Consider the following 17,137-nt stretch of genomic DNA (forward strand, 5'->3'; position numbering starts at 1 on the left):
TGAGGCAGATGAACCTGAAGATATATTACTTCAACAGTATTTAACATGAGATCCTCTCTAAGATTTCTATTTTTCCACCTTTGGCATTTCTGTCTTTGCTGTAGATATAATGTATTGCTACCACTGTATCATCAAAGGTATAATCTAAGTGAGTTTCAGAGATTGTCAGAATATGAACGTCATCTGTTACTAGCAAATTATTGATTTCATGAACCCTGCTCCCGACTGGCGCAGAGGTCTAAGGCACTGCATCTCAATGCTAGAGGTGCCACTACAGAGCCTGGTTTGATCCCGGGCTGTATCACAACCGGCTGTGATCGGGAGTCCCATAGGGCGGCGTACAATTGGCCCAGCATCGTCCGGGTTAGGAGAGGACGGGGTAGGTCGTCATTGTAACAAGAATTTGTTCTTAACTGTCTTGCCTAGTTAAATAAAGGTTAAATAAAAACACATTGTAACGTGGGCTATTTTTTAGCATTTTCTACTAGGGCACACCGCCTCAGTGCTAACTATATAACTCTAGCTGTAAGATCAGTAGAGGCATTTAGGGCAGTAAGAGGGACATAAATTAGGTTACTTACATTGTGTCTTCCAACGCCCCTGGGATAATGTACATTTGCTTAAGCATTATGACAACTCAGCGACACAATGGTAGGGATTAACTGAGCTGGGCTTGGGTCAGTCATTGTCTCAACTTTGCTTTATAATGCTGTGAAAGGATCTAGGAACCCAAATGATTTGGGTGGATCCCATCCTACTTATAACATTTGCTTTGTTTCCAGAAGGTATAAAAATTGTCAATAAAATGTTACCCCCACAGAGCTGCAATAGTTTCGTAGCTATATATGGAGAGCAACAAGTCTGCTGAAACATTACATGCCATGGGGAGGGAACTGGGCCAGATATTATAGGGCGTTTGTTGGTGTCAAGCAGAGACCCAATCAGTTCTTTAAAATCCATCTTCAGCTGTTGTGGGCTGCCCTTCATAATATTATTGAATCCCAGGTTTAGGTTTAAAATGTTTGGGAGCAGCTTATTAATGTCTCGTGCTCATGGATAGCACAATGTTTTTGCTCAGGTACTGAGACATTTCTCATCATTGATCTTCCCAATACAATGGCCGGAGAAGGAGATGGAGAAATCCACCCATTCCTACCCCTCACACAATTCGTTGAACCTTTCACAGGCCCCGCTGCTCCCTGGGATAGATCCAGACCTCCCATAGCAGGCAGTGCCCTGTCAGATCCAGAGAGAGGGAAAGGTTCCAAACTCGACGACGAAGCCGCTGCTGGAGTCAGCGTAGCTGAAATCAGCACAGCCGTCGCAGACACAGGCAATCCCAACGATAAAGGCACCGGTAGAACAGGTAGTGAAGCTATAATTTATGTCAATCTGCTCCAAACCTCTCGCACACGCTCCTGTCCGCTTAGCAGCATCTGTTTCCACGACTTGTGACATGGGACCAGCTCTGATTGAAACAATCCTCTTGCTGTTCTTTGTCTACTCCACTACAAGATGGAGGAGGAGAAGCAGATGGAGACGACTTCCTTGGCAGGCAAGTTCCAGGTAGCACAGGCCATTCGGATAGGGACAGATGACAAGGCGGGGAAACATCCATCAGCCCCGAGCGGCGTCCAGCTACAGGAGTCGAGATCTGAAACTTAACTGAAATCTTATCAGAAACACCTTTGAGTCGTTTTCACAGCTTACTTTTTCCTTACCATCGGTCAAAATGATGTCATTTGGACATTTTGTACATAAAATAAACATGTTTGATGACAGAGAGAACTTTACTGATATAACTATATAGACTGAAGCATTCATTCTATCAAACTACAACATTATTCTGTTTCACAGGGGTTTGTTTAGTCTTCTATGGCAACATATAATGACAATAGAGAAGCTACAGGTATCTAACTATAGACACGTTGACTAACAAATAGCCCACCAAAATGTCAAATCATAAGCAGGAACATATCTTACTCAAGCAAAAAATAAATCCTGCAATCGCTGTCAAAAAATCTTTCTGCCGTCTTTGACTGTAGCTTATAGCGTATTGTCTATATTTGCGGGTTAGGGTTGTGTGTGGGCCTCAGATTTTGACTTTATTACATATAGTTAGGCTGTTGCAGATGGGTTATTAGCAATTCCGGGTGAACAAACAGCTGACCCGCGCACCACTAAAATGTATGGCTTCTTATAATTTGACCAGAGGAAATGTGAAGATGTTTAATTATTTTCAACTTTGCCAGAAAACAGTATGACCCACCAATCAAGTTTTACACAGGGTTGTCACCATTTTGTGATTGTGCAGTTAGCAAAGTTTGTCTTTGTCTTGTGTAAATACTGCAGCTTGTCGTTAACGTAACAGAATGCCAAAGAAAGACGCTTGACTTTCAAGCATCAAACACACAACACACACACACACACACACACACACACACACACACACACACACACACACACACACACACACACACACACACACACACACACACACACACACACACACACACACACACACACACACACACACACACACAGTCTTGTACAGCTAACCTTGTGGGGACATACAATTCAGTCCCATTCAAAATCCTATTTTCCCTAACCCCTAACCCTAAACCTAAACCTAACCCTAATCCTAACCCGTACTCTTACCCTAACCCTAACCTTAACCCTAACCCAAAAACCTAAACTTTATCCTAACCCTAGCTCCTAACCCTAACCCTACAACTACTCCTAGCTCCTAACCTTAATATTTAACTTAATTCTAACCCTAACACTAATTCTAACCTTAACCCTAAACCCCCTAGAAATAGCATTTGACCTTGTGGGGACTAACAAAATGTCCCCAGCTGGTCAACTTTTTGTTCGTTTACTATTCTTGTAGGGACTTCTGGTCCCCACAAGAATAGTTAAACACGTCCACACACGCACACACACACACACACACACACACACACACACACACACACACACACACACACACACACACACACACACACACACACACACACACACACACACACACACACACACACACACACACACGTTTGCATAGGCCCACACTGGTACTGATGTAGAAATACGTGATTCAGGGAAAGGGGTGTGTATATATTATGTTTTCAGAAACGAAACTCAAGGCAGAAAAGACAGAGAGTATTAGAGATCAAATACACAGAGACTATAAGAGCCTGAAGTAAAGGAAGATCGCATCAGGTGAAAGGTAGTACTCTTTTTCTTATAGTAAAAACCGATTGTATGACTTTTATGTGTACATTATGCTACCGTCAGGATGTGTTGACATAGGATGTAAAGGAATGTTGTTCAACTGTCATGTATTATTGATTGTTTGTTATTGACCACGTACAGGTACCATAGATGTAAGACATTATGACATGGTGGAATACTGTTGATAGACATATTATACTTTGAAGGACTATGGTAAAACTACTTTTATTGTTATTTCTGCATCAAAACTAGCCAACAATTAGCCTCATTCAATGAAAGTCAAAAGTAGGTCAGTAGGTAGGTAGGTCAGTAGGTAGGTAGGTAGGTACAGTAGGTAGGTAGGTATACACACAGTGTCTTAGAGTCATCTCTCGTTATATGGGTGTGTCAGTGGTCATACCATATGTGGGCATACCTATATGTCTCACTGTGAAATCTCATTTGACTGATGCAAATACCTCAATAGACATTGTACTATAGACATCAGGATGGTGTTGTACTGTTCCTGTACCAGTAGAGGGCGACCAAACACTGTTCATTTTAGTGCCTCAGTTACACAGCAAAGTTGTGACTATTCTGTAAAGCAGCGTTTTCCAAACTCGGTCCTGGGAACCTCATGGGGTGCACGTTTTGGTTTTTGCCCTATTACTACACATCTGATTCAAATAAAAAACGTTGATTATTTGAATCAGCTGTGTACTGCTAGGGCAAAAGCCAAACTGTGCACCACCAACAATGCATCTCTAATATGTGTTTTAGTCTCTTAAAGGGGCAATCAGCAGTTGAAACAATAACAAAGTGTGATTCCCACCCCTGTTTCGGTATAAAGCTTATCAATGGTGCTGGAGAAATGTAACCACTCCGAAATTCATAGACAGACCTATGGATGCAAGGGCTGACCATCCATTATATCAAGATGATAGTTTTAACCATGTTTTGAGGATACATAGTGTTTGTTTCCAAACATTGGAGTAAAACAATCTTATATTTTGGGTTCTGATGGAGTACTCCAGTTGAACTAAGCTCATGAGGCATTTAAAATGATGTAGCAACTGCAGACTGTCTGTTTAATGAACGATGAATAATGAATCTGATATCTGTAACGTCCCATATCAGACATGGCCTTCTCATCTGCAGTCTCCATCTCCATCAACACCCCTGTCCTGATTGAGCAGCACCTCAACTGTTCCATCTGTCTGGGCCTGTTTAAGGACCCGGTCACCACCCCCTGTGGCCACACCTTCTGCCAGACCTGCCTGGAATGCAACCTCCACTTCAATGACCTCATATGCCCCGTCTGCAAGGAGCATCTGAGGAGGAACCCACAGGTGAATTAATGCTAGATAAAGTCAATATAACACTTCCTGTCTCAGCCATTTTCCCCTCTACATCAACCCGTTGTTTGGGGGGGATGTATTGTACTAAAATCAAATCAAATGATTTGTAGACTAACCGAGCTGTATACTAACAGGGAAATGCTTACTTATGGGCCCTTCTCAACAATGCAGAGAGAACAAATTTAGAAATAGTAGAACAAATATTACACAAGGAATACATATGAAAATAATAACACAAGGAATAAATACACAATGAGTAATGATAACTTAGCTATATACACTTGGTAGCAGTACTGAGTCAATGTGCAGGGGTACGAGGTAGATAGTTACATATAGGTAGGGATAAAGTGACTAGGCAACGGGATAGATAATAAACAGTAAGAGCATCAAATTGATAAACAAAGCACAATATCATCCACAGGTGAACATCATCCTCAGTACTCTCATTCAGGAGTTGAAGAAGGCCCAGGAGAGGAAGCCAGGGGAGTATTCTGGAGCTCCAGGTGAGGTGGCCTGTGACGTCTGCACTGAGAGGAAGCTCAAGGCCCAAAAGTCCTGTCTGGTGTGTCTGGCCTCATACTGCGAGACTCACCTGGGCCCCCACACCTCAGCAGGCAGGCTGAAGGGCCACAGGTTGGTGGTCCCTGTGGATGTCCTGAATGGCTTGGTTTACTTTGACTTTATTGATTCTTGCTAACAGTTCACAATTAAACTGTAGAGATACAGAAAATTGCATAGAAAACTTCATCAGAAAACACACACTTAGATGGATAATACAGTGTACTGTTTAAAATGTATAAACAGGCTGGTGGCCCCTGTGAAGGACCTGGATGGGAGGGCGTGTCTGACCCACGGTCGTCCCCTGGAGCTGTACAGCAGGGCAGAGGGGCGCTGTGTCTGTGCCCTCTGCGTGGAGGAGGGTCACGAGGTCATCTCCGTGGAAATGGAGTGGGACAGGAAGAAGGTGTCATATTTTCAATGGGTTTTCATGCTGTCATATATTCAACAGGTTCAATAAATTCTGTAGATGTTTCGTTGTGTTTACAAAGTGTGTAGTATTGAGTGAGTCTGAATGAGAGTGTGTATTGAGTGATGAAAACATAAAATAACCTATCACAAAACTATGAGATAGTTTCATTGTGTGTGTGTGTGTACATGTTTGTATGTCCTAGGGTAAACTGGGGAGCTCCAAGGCTGATATGCAGGAGAGAATCCTGGAGAGGGAGAGAAAGGTGGAGGAGATCAGGGTGTCTGTGGAGCAGTGCAAGGTGAGGCCTGGTTAAGTCAGAGTGAGGTACTACCTGTTTACCTGCAAACACAGAGATGGAGGACTGTAACAGTGACATATTTAACCATGAGACAGGCGGAGAGACCTGTTGCACATAGACAGGGAGAAAGAGAGACCTGTTGCACATAGACAGGGAGACAGAGAGACCTGTTGCACATAGACAGGGAGACAGAGAGACCTGTTGCACATAGACAGGGAGAAAGAGAGACCTGTTGCACATAGACAGGGAGAAAGAGAGACCTGTTGCACATAGACAGGGAGACAGAGAGACCTGTTGCACATAGACAGGGAGAAAGAGAGACCTGTTGCACATAGACAGGGAGAAAGAGAGACCTGTTGCACATAGACAGGGAGAAAGAGAGACCTGTTGCACATAGACAGGGAGAAAGAGAGACCTGTTGCACATAGACAGGGAGAAAGAGAGACCTGTTGCACATAGACAGGGAGAAAGAGAGACCTGTTGCACATAGACAGGGAGAAAGAGAGACCTGTTGCACATAGACAGGGAGAAAGAGAGACCTGTTGCACATAGACAGGGAGAAAGAGAGACCTGTTGCACATAGACAGGGAGAAAGAGAGACCTGTTGCACATAGACAGGGAGAAAGAGAGACCTGTTGCACATAGACAGGGAGAAAGAGAGACCTGTTGCACATAGACAGGGAGAAAGAGAGACCTGTTGCACATAGACAGGGAGAAAGAGAGACCTGTTGCACATAGACAGGGAGAAAGAGAGACCTGTTGCACATAGACAGGGAGAAAGAGAGACCTGTTGCACATAGACAGGGAGACAGAGAGACCTGTTGCACATAGACAGGGAGAAAGAGAGACCTGTTGCACATAGACAGGGAGAAAGAGAGACCTGTTGCACATAGACAGGGAGAAAGAGAGACCTGTTGCACATAGACAGGGAGAAAGAGAGACCTGGTGCACATAGACAGGGAGAAAGAGAGACCTGTTGCACATAGACAGGGAGAAAGAGAGACCTGTTGCACATAGACAGGGAGAAAGAGAGACCTGTTACACATAGAAAGGGAGAAAGAGAGACCTGTTGCACATAGACAGGGAGAAAGAGAGACCTGTTGCACATAGACAGGGAGAAAGAGAGACCTGTTGCACATAGACAGGGAGAAAGAGAGACCTGTTGCACATAGACAGGGAGAAAGAGAGACCTGTTGCACATAGACAGGGAGAAAGAGAGACCTGTTGCACATAGACAGGGAGAAAGAGAGACCTGTTGCACATAGACAGGGAGAAAGAGAGACCTGTTGCACATAGACAGGGAGAAAGAGAGACCTGTTGCACATAGACAGGGAGAAAGAGAGACCTGTTGCACATAGACAGGGAGACAGAGAGACCTGTTGCACATAGACAGGGAGAAAGAGAGACCTGTTGCACATAGACAGGGAGAAAGAGAGACCTGTTGCACATAGACAGGGAGAAAGAGAGACCTGTTGCACATAGACAGGGAGAAAGAGAGACCTGGTGCACATAGACAGGGAGAAAGAGAGACCTGTTGCACATAGACAGGGAGAAAGAGAGACCTGTTGCACATAGACAGGGAGAAAGAGAGACCTGTTACACATAGACAGGGAGAAAGAGAGACCTGTTGCACATAGACAGGGAGAAAGAGAGACCTGTTGCACATAGACAGGGAGACAGAGAGACCTGTTGCACATAGACAGGGAGAAAGAGAGACCTGTTGCACATAGACAGGGAGAAAGAGAGACCTGTTGCACATAGACAGGGAGAAAGAGAGACCTGTTGCACATAGACAGGGAGAAAGAGAGACCTGTTGCACATAGACAGGGAGAAAGAGAGACCTGTTGCACATAGACAGGGAGAAAGAGAGACCTGTTGCACATAGACAGGGAGAAAGAGAGACCTGTTACACATAGACAGGGAGAAAGAGAGACCTGTTGCACATAGACAGGGAGAAAGAGAGACCTGTTGCACATAGACAGGGAGACAGAGAGACCTGTTGCACATAGACAGGGAGAAAGAGAGACCTGTTGCACATAGACAGGGAGAAAGAGAGACCTGTTGCACATAGACAGGGAGAAAGAGAGACCTGTTGCACATAGACAGGGAGAAAGAGAGACCTGGTGCACATAGACAGGGAGAAAGAGAGACCTGTTGCACATAGACAGGGAGAAAGAGAGACCTGTTGCACATAGACAGGGAGAAAGAGAGACCTGTTACACATAGACAGGGAGAAAGAGAGACCTGTTGCACATAGACAGGGAGAAAGAGAGACCTGTTGCACATAGACAGGGAGACAGAGAGACCTGTTGCACATAGACAGGGAGAAAGAGAGACCTGTTGCACATAGACAGGGAGAAAGAGAGACCTGTTGCACATAGACAGGGAGAAAGAGAGACCTGTTGCACATAGACAGGGAGAAAGAGAGACCTGTTGCACATAGACAGGGAGAAAGAGAGACCTGTTGCACATAGACAGGGAGAAAGAGAGACCTGTTGCACATAGACAGGGAGAAAGAGAGACCTGTTGCACATAGACAGGGAGAAAGAGAGACCTGTTGCACATAGACAGGGAGAAAGAGAGACCTGTTGCACATAGACAGGGAGAAAGAGAGACCTGTTGCACATAGACAGGGAGAAAGAGAGACCTGTTGCACATAGACAGGGAGAAAGAGAGACCTGTTGCACATAGACAGGGAGAAAGAGAGACCTGTTGCACATAGACAGGGAGAAAGAGAGACCTGTTGCACATAGACAGGGAGAAAGAGAGACCTGTTGCACATAGACAGGGAGAAAGAGAGACCTGTTGCACATAGACAGGGAGACAGAGAGACCTGTTGCACATAGACAGGGAGAAAGAGAGACCTGTTGCACATAGACAGGGAGAAAGAGAGACCTGTTGCACATAGACAGGGAGAAAGAGAGACCTGTTGCACATAGACAGGGAGAAAGAGAGACCTGGTGCACATAGACAGGGAGAAAGAGAGACCTGTTGCACATAGACAGGGAGAAAGAGAGACCTGTTGCACATAGACAGGGAGAAAGAGAGACCTGTTACACATAGACAGGGAGAAAGAGAGACCTGTTGCACATAGACAGGGAGAAAGAGAGACCTGTTGCACATAGACAGGGAGAAAGAGAGACCTGTTGCACATAGACAGGGAGAAAGAGAGACCTGTTGCACATAGACAGGGAGAAAGAGAGACCTGTTGCACATAGACAGGGAGAAAGAGAGACCTGTTGCACATAGACAGGGAGAAAGAGAGACCTGTTGCACATAGACAGGGAGAAAGAGAGACCTGTTGCACATAGACAGGGAGAAAGAGAGACCTGTTGCACATAGACAGGGAGAAAGAGAGACCTGTTGCACATAGACAGGGAGACAGAGAGACCTGTTGCACATAGACAGGGAGAAAGAGAGACCTGTTGCACATAGACAGGGAGAAAGAGAGACCTGTTGCACATAGACAGGGAGAAAGAGAGACCTGTTGCACATAGACAGGGAGAAAGAGAGACCTGGTGCACATAGACAGGGAGAAAGAGAGACCTGTTGCACATAGACAGGGAGAAAGAGAGACCTGTTGCACATAGACAGGGAGAAAGAGAGACCTGTTACACATAGACAGGGAGAAAGAGAGACCTGTTGCACATAGACAGGGAGAAAGAGAGACCTGTTGCACATAGACAGGGAGACAGAGAGACCTGTTGCACATAGACAGGGAGAAAGAGAGACCTGTTGCACATAGACAGGGAGAAAGAGAGACCTGTTGCACATAGACAGGGAGAAAGAGAGACCTGTTGCACATAGACAGGGAGAAAGAGAGACCTGTTGCACATAGACAGGGAGAAAGAGAGACCTGTTGCACATAGACAGGGAGAAAGAGAGACCTGTTGCACATAGACAGGGAGAAAGAGAGACCTGTTACACATAGACAGGGAGAAAGAGAGACCTGTTGCACATAGACAGGGAGAAAGAGAGACCTGTTGCACATAGACAGGGAGACAGAGAGACCTGTTGCACATAGACAGGGAGAAAGAGAGACCTGTTGCACATAGACAGGGAGAAAGAGAGACCTGTTGCACATAGACAGGGAGAAAGAGAGACCTGTTGCACATAGACAGGGAGAAAGAGAGACCTGGTGCACATAGACAGGGAGAAAGAGAGACCTGTTGCACATAGACAGGGAGAAAGAGAGACCTGTTGCACATAGACAGGGAGAAAGAGAGACCTGTTACACATAGACAGGGAGAAAGAGAGACCTGTTGCACATAGACAGGGAGAAAGAGAGACCTGTTGCACATAGACAGGGAGACAGAGAGACCTGTTGCACATAGACAGGGAGAAAGAGAGACCTGTTGCACATAGACAGGGAGAAAGAGAGACCTGTTGCACATAGACAGGGAGAAAGAGAGACCTGTTGCACATAGACAGGGAGAAAGAGAGACCTGTTGCACATAGACAGGGAGAAAGAGAGACCTGTTGCACATAGACAGGGAGAAAGAGAGACCTGTTGCACATAGACAGGGAGAAAGAGAGACCTGTTGCACATAGACAGGGAGAAAGAGAGACCTGTTGCACATAGACAGGGAGAAAGAGAGACCTGTTGCACATAGACAGGGAGAAAGAGAGACCTGTTGCACATAGACAGGGAGAAAGAGAGACCTGTTGCACATAGACAGGGAGAAAGTTAGACCTGTTGCACATAGACAGGGAGAAAGAGAGACCTGTTGCACATAGACAGGGAGAAAGAGAGACCTGTTGCACATAGACAGGGAGAAAGAGAGACCTGTTGCACATAGACAGGGAGAAAGAGAGACCTGTTGCACATAGACAGGGAGAAAGATAGACCTGGTGCACATAGACAGGGAGAAAGAGAGACCTGTTGCACATAGACAGGTAGAAAGAGAGACCTGTTGCACATAGACAGGGAGAAAGAGAGACCTGTTGCACATAGACAGGGAGAAAGAGAGACCTGTTGCACATAGACAGGGAAAAAGAGAGACCTTTTGCACATAGACAGGGAGAAAGAGAGACCTGTTGCACATAGACAGGGAGAAAGAGAGACCTGTTGCACATAAACAGGGAGAAAGAGAGACCTGTTGCACATAAACAGGGAGAAAGAGAGACCTGTTGCACATAGACAGGGAGAAAGAGAGACCTGTTGCACATAGACAGGGAAAAAGAGAGACCTTTTGCACATAGACAGGGAGAAAGAGAGACCTGTTGCACATAGACAGGGAGAAAGAGAGACCTGTTGCACATAAACAGGGAGAAAGAGAGACCTGTTGCACATAAACAGGGAGAAAGAGAGACCTGTTGCACATAGACAGGGAGAAAGAGAGACCTGTTGCACATAGACAGGGAGAAAGAGAGACCTGTTGCACATAGACAGGGAGAAAGAGAGACCTGTTGCAAATAGACAGGGAGGAAGAGAGATCTGTTGCACATAGACAGGGAGAAAGATAGACCTGTTGCACATAGACAGGGAGAAAGAGAGACCTGTTGCACATAGACAGGGAGGAAGAGAGACCTGTTGCACATAGACAGGGAGAAAGAGAGACCTGTTGCACATAGACAGGGAGAAAGAGAGACCTGTTGCACATAGACAGGGAGAAAGAGAGACCTGTTGCACATAGACAGGGAGAAAGAGAGACCTGTTGCACATAGACAGGGACAGGGAGAAAGAGAGACCTGTTGCACATAGACAGGGACAGGGAGAAAGAGAGACCTGTTGCACATAGACAGGGACAGGGAGAAAGAGAGACCTGTTGCACATAGACAGGGAGAAAGAGAGACCTGTTGCACATAGACAGGGACAGGGAGAAAGAGAGACCTGTTGCACATAGACAGGGACAGGGAGAAAGAGAGACCTGTTGCACATAGACAGGGAGAAAGAGAGACCTGTTGCACATAGACAGGGAGAAAGAGAGACCTGTTGCACATAGACAGGGAGAAAGAGAGACCTGTTGCACATAAACAGGGAGAAAGAGAGACCTGTTGCACATAGACAGGGAGAAAGAGAGACCTGTTGCACATAGACAGGGAGAAAGAGAGACCTGTTGCACATAGACAGGGAGAAAGAGAGACCTGTTGCACATAGACAGGGAGAAAGAGAGACCTGTTGCACATAGACAGGGAGAAAGAGAGACCTGTTGCACATAGACAGGGAGAAAGAGAGACCTGTTGCACATAGACATGGAGGAAGAGAGACCTGTTGCACATAGACATGGAGGAAGAGAGACCTGTTGCACATAGACAGGGAGAAAGAGAGACCTGTTGCACATAGACAGGGAGAAAGAGAGACCTGTTGCACATAGACAGGGAGAAAGAAAGACATGAAACACAGACAGTGAGACAAGCACAGAGACAAAGGTAAAGTGAAAAGTGAGGCAGACAAAGACAAAAACACAGGAGGGAGAGAGACACTGAGTTAATACTGAGTTGTTGTCCACCATCCATCCTCTAGGCCCACGTGGACAGGGAGAGGAGGGAGATTGACTCTGTGTTCAAAGCAGTGATAGCAGCTGTAGAGGAGACCCATCTAGATGCTCTCAGGCCCATGGAGGAGAGGCAGGAGGAGGTGGAGAGAGAGGCAGGAGAACTCACCCAGGAGCTGAAGAGAGAGATCAGAGAACTGAAAGAAACAATTGGTCAATTGGAGGATGTTGCTGACCTCAAGGATCACATTCACTTCCTGCAGGTGAGTAATTTTACTTTGACATAACCCATTTAATATATGATCCACACATGATCTCCACTGGCACCACACTCTGAACATTCTGCAAGCTGTTCCGATGTTAGTTGATGCATGTGTTTGTGTACCAGTATTGTGTGAAATACAGTACATGGATTGTACTAGACTGGAGTGTCTATTGTCTGTCTAAAAATGGTTGAATTTGAATTTCATAATAATGATACAGTGTAATGAAAAACAAGTGTTCAATGAACTTTGTCATCTATCTCTGTTAATGTGTCTCTCTTTCTCTCTATTGATTCCTCTGTCTCCCTCTCTTTCTTTCCCTTGTCCCTCCATCTGTCTCGCCACCAGACTTTCCCATCCCTGTCGGGGCTGTGTGATGGCAGAGACTGGACTGAGGCCTCCATTGATACTACACTCTCCTTTGGCACCATGAGAAGCAGCTGGTCGACCATGACGGAGAGAATCAAGCACGAGCTGGAGAAGCTCTCCTCAGTTGGTAAAAGATTGAGACAATATAAACCGTACTAAAAATAATACAGTTGGAGTCGGAAGTTTACATACACCTTAGCCAAGTACATTTAAACTCAGTTTTTCACAATTCCTGACATTTAATCCCAGTAAAAATCTCCTGTCTTAGGTCAGCTAGGATCACCACTTTATTTTAAGAATGTGAAATGTCAGAATAATAGTAGAGAGAATGATTATTTCAGCTTTTATTTCTTTCATCACATTCCCAGTGGGTCAGAAGTTTACATACACTCAATTAGTACTTGGTAGCATTGCCTTTAAATTGTTTAACTTGGGTCAAATGTTTCGGGTAGCCTTCCACAAGCTTCCCATTCCTCCTGACAGAGCTGGTATAACTGAGTCAGGTTTGTAGGCCTCCTTGCCCGCACACGCTTTTTCAGTTCTGCCCACAAATTTTCTATAGGATTGAGATCAGGGCTTTGTGATGGCCCCTCCAATAACTTGACTTTGTTGTCCTTAAGCCATTTTGCCACAACTTTGGAAGTATGCTTGGGGTCATTGTCCATTTGGAAGACCCATTTGCGACCAAGCTTTAACTTCCTGATTGATGTCTTGAGATGTTGCTTCAACATATCCACATAATTTTTCTACCTCATGATGCCATCTATTTTGTGAAGTGCACCAGTACCTCCTGCAGCAAAGCACCCCCACAACATGGTGCTGCCACCCCTGTGCTTCACGGTTGGGATGGTGTTCTTCGGCTTGCAAGCCTCCCCCTTTTTCCTCCAAACATAACGATGGTCATTATGGCCAAACCGTTCTATTTCTGTTTCATCAGACCAGAGGACATTTCTCCAAAAAGTATGATCTTTGTCCCCATGTGCAGTTGCAAACCATAGTCTGGCTTTTTTATGGCGGTTTTGGAGCAGAGGCGATATAGGACCACAGTTTTACTGTGGATATAGATACTTTTGTACCTGTTTCCTCCAGCATCTTCACAAGGTCCTTTGCTCTGAAGTACATTCATCTCTAGGAGACAGAACGCGTCTCCAGAACGCGTCTCCTTCCTGAGCGGTATGACGACTGCTTGGGTCCATGGTGTTTATACTTGCGTACTATTGTTTGTGCAGATGAACGTGGTTCCTTCAGGCGTTTGGAAATTGCTCTCAAGAATGAACCAGACTTGTGGTGGTCTACAATTTTTTTATGAGGTCTTGGCTGATTTCTTTGGATGTTCAAATGATGTCAAGCAAAGAGGCACTGAGTTTGAAGGAAGGCCTTGAAATACATCCACAGGTACACCTCCAATTGATTCAAATGATGTCAATCAGCCTATCAGAAGATTCTAAAGCCATGACATAATTTTATGGAATTTCCCAAGCTGTTTAAAGGCACATTCAACTTAGTGTACACTTCTGACCCACTGGAATTGTGATACAGTGAATTATAAATGAAATAATCTGTCTGTAAACAATTGTTGGCAAAATTACTTATGTCATGTACAGAGTAGATGTCCTGACCGACTTGCCAAAACTATAGTTTGTTAATTAACAAGACATTTGTGGAGTGGTTGAAAAACAATTTTTAATGACTCCAACATAAGTGTATGTAAACTTCCGACTTCAACTGTAAATAGTATAGGACTATTTTCCAGTGTTTTTCTGTTTAGCTTGATATGTTGCAAGTACCCTGACAGCCCAAATATGTGATTTCTTCCATAGAACTTGAGAGGATCCTGAAGTTTGCAGGTGTATATTTATTTTATTTCAGTGTAAAACTACATTAGTATACAAATATTTTAGAGTACATCTCAACCACATTCATTTTGTAGTAGGCCACATGTTAACCTCATTCAGGCCAACTGATAGGCCTTATATATGCCCATATATCTTTTCATATCAATATCAACCATATATGATGTTATTCAGTTGATGTGACATTGGACCCGGACACAGCAAACACACAGCTGATTCTATCTGAGGACGGGAAAGAAGTGAGAGATGGAGGGAAGATACAGGACCTCCCTGACTGTCCACATCGCTTCGATCACTTCGGCAGCGTCCTAGGACACAACAAGCTAACCTCTGGGAGATCATACTGGGAGGTGGATGTCGGGAACAAGACGGGTTGGGATCTGGGAATTGCAAGAGGAGATGCCAACAGGAAGGGGAAGCTCTCTGTGAATCCTACTAACGGTTACTGGGCTATAGTGAATTATAATGGTGCCAAATACGGAGCCTTGGGGGACCCGCCTTTTCTGTTGTCACTGAGAGAAAAGCCCCAGAAGGTGGGGGTGTTTGTGGATTATGAGGAGGGGTTGGTGTCTTTTTATGATGTGGAGGCTAAGGCTCACATACATTCTTTCACTGGGTATTCCTTTATTGGGGAAATATATCCATATCTCAGCCCACATCTTCTGAATGGGGAGGAGAACTCAGACCCACTGGTCATCACCAAAACAGGGTGATGTCACGCATTGCTCAGCCTTATAGGAGAAAGACATTCACTTCAGGTTAGGATTAGGGCTACAGCTAGAGTTAGGGTCGGGTTAGGGCTGTGGCGGTCACAAAATGTTGTCAGCCGATGATTGTCAAGCAAATAACTGTCGGTGTCAAGGTAGTTGACTGTTAATTAACATAAACACATTTAGCATCTCCTGGCTTCCACACATACAAGCCACTGGTGCAGACCTTTGGAACGTTAACATTTGAAAAAGTCTAATATGTCCATGTAATATAGCCTACAAATTCACAATAAATCCATTATTTATTTTAGACAGGTCTAAAGAAGCATGATATTAAGAAAATGTAGTCTATTTCAGAAGAACAGAAAAGCATACTTTGAGATGTCCTTATTTTAGGTCCTGATCTGGCTATGCCAAATGGCTGTGGGCTACACTAGTTAATTTAGCAGACATGATTTGCTTAGAATTTCGTTGCATTATTGTATGAAGAATAAAATTGAACAAAGCTGAATAAAATAGAAAGGATATTTTCTCCAATAGATTTGAGGAAGTGCGCACATGTGGCTATTTTAGGTTTAGCGGTTAACAAAGAAATAGGTATTCCTATATGCTTAAGAGTTATTCATGTAACTTTAATTGTTATACAAACGTTGGGGCTATATGTTTAGATGTCTAATACATTGTAAGGCTGCATGATGCGACTCTAATGATGATTTGAAAAAAGTTGCTTGAAAGACATGAGCTCTGCTTAGTTTTTTGGTGCAGGCTGTACACACTACATCAGTCACTCATTCACAATATGACAAGCACTTGATTATTCCTAGAATTTTACAGTGGCATTCCCTTTGTGTGGCCGTAATGCACCCTAAGAAATGTCATGCCTTTTGCAGCCAGTAGCCGTTGTGCCCTTCTCCCTGAGTGCTGCTCGCTCTGAATCACCTCTCACTCACATGGCTCTCCATCACTTGATCGGGTCTTTCTCACAGGCTACAAGTGAAGACCGACACTTCGGGGCCACAACTGCACCTGTCCTTATCCAATTCCGAGGTTCATATTTAAGTTATTGGAAGAACTGTCCACATTTACTTTTCGTCAGCCATCAAGATGAGTAGGCCTAACGAACAGCAAAAGCACAAGCCTATGTCAATCTACTATCCCCCATAGTGCAAAAGTCAACCTATTCTATTCTGTGCGATAAATAAATATTCCAAACATAGTCTGGGCCAGTTGTGGGAATTGATAGATCCCAAATTAATACAACCACTAGCAACCCAAAAACTTTTTACGCAATATGACTGACCCAACAGATCAGAACATATAGCTTAAAATGTTAGGCTATTAGGCTATTTATTCACATTATAAGCGCAGCAATGCGCACATGGTAGTAGGCTATAATTAGCGGAAAACACATCAAAAGTGACCGCAAATGCAATTATTCTTGTAATGCTTTTATTATAAAGGTGCATTTTTCTGGTGAAAATTATCTTACCCAAACTGTAAACTCACAAGCTGCTAATGTTTGTCAGTTAGGCTTTACACCCCGTGTAAAGCGGATTAATGTACTTAGTTTTAAGAAGTCATTTGGCAACTTTATATTGAGCTATGGGCTAGGCTACATGAGGTGTGCGACTATGATTAGAAAATGTCGCAAAAAAAGTAATTGTTTCTT

General features: G+C 44.4%; 1 protein-coding gene across 1 annotated transcript; it reads left to right on the forward strand.

The window, feature by feature from the left end:
• Positions 1 to 1,116: 1,116 nt before the first annotated feature.
• LOC120030494 (E3 ubiquitin-protein ligase TRIM39-like) lies at positions 1,117 to 16,197 on the forward strand. Its single transcript, XM_038975902.1, has 8 exons — positions 1,117 to 1,357; positions 4,348 to 4,559; positions 4,990 to 5,201; positions 5,373 to 5,532; positions 5,741 to 5,836; positions 12,303 to 12,536; positions 12,885 to 13,032; positions 14,933 to 16,197. Exons 1-8 carry the CDS (start codon positions 1,117 to 1,119, stop codon positions 15,469 to 15,471), a joined length of 1,842 nt encoding a protein of 613 aa, XP_038831830.1. The 3' UTR covers positions 15,472 to 16,197.
• The last annotated feature ends 940 nt before the right edge of the window (positions 16,198 to 17,137 follow it).

Source organism: Salvelinus namaycush, chromosome 36, assembly GCF_016432855.1.
Source record: "Salvelinus namaycush isolate Seneca chromosome 36, SaNama_1.0, whole genome shotgun sequence".
Taxonomy (NCBI): domain Eukaryota; kingdom Metazoa; phylum Chordata; class Actinopteri; order Salmoniformes; family Salmonidae; genus Salvelinus; species Salvelinus namaycush.

Coding starts and splice junctions, on each gene's coding strand:
- LOC120030494 (XM_038975902.1), top strand. CDS start 1,117: ATGGCCGGAGAAGGAGATGGAGAAATCCACCCATTCCTACCCCTCACA. Junction 5,837..12,302: donor TGTCTGTGGAGCAGTGCAAG/GTGAGGCCTGGT, acceptor TCCATCCTCTAG/GCCCACGTGGACAGGGAGAG. Junction 13,033..14,932: donor GGAGAAGCTCTCCTCAGTTG/GTAAAAGATTGA, acceptor GATGTTATTCAG/TTGATGTGACATTGGACCCG.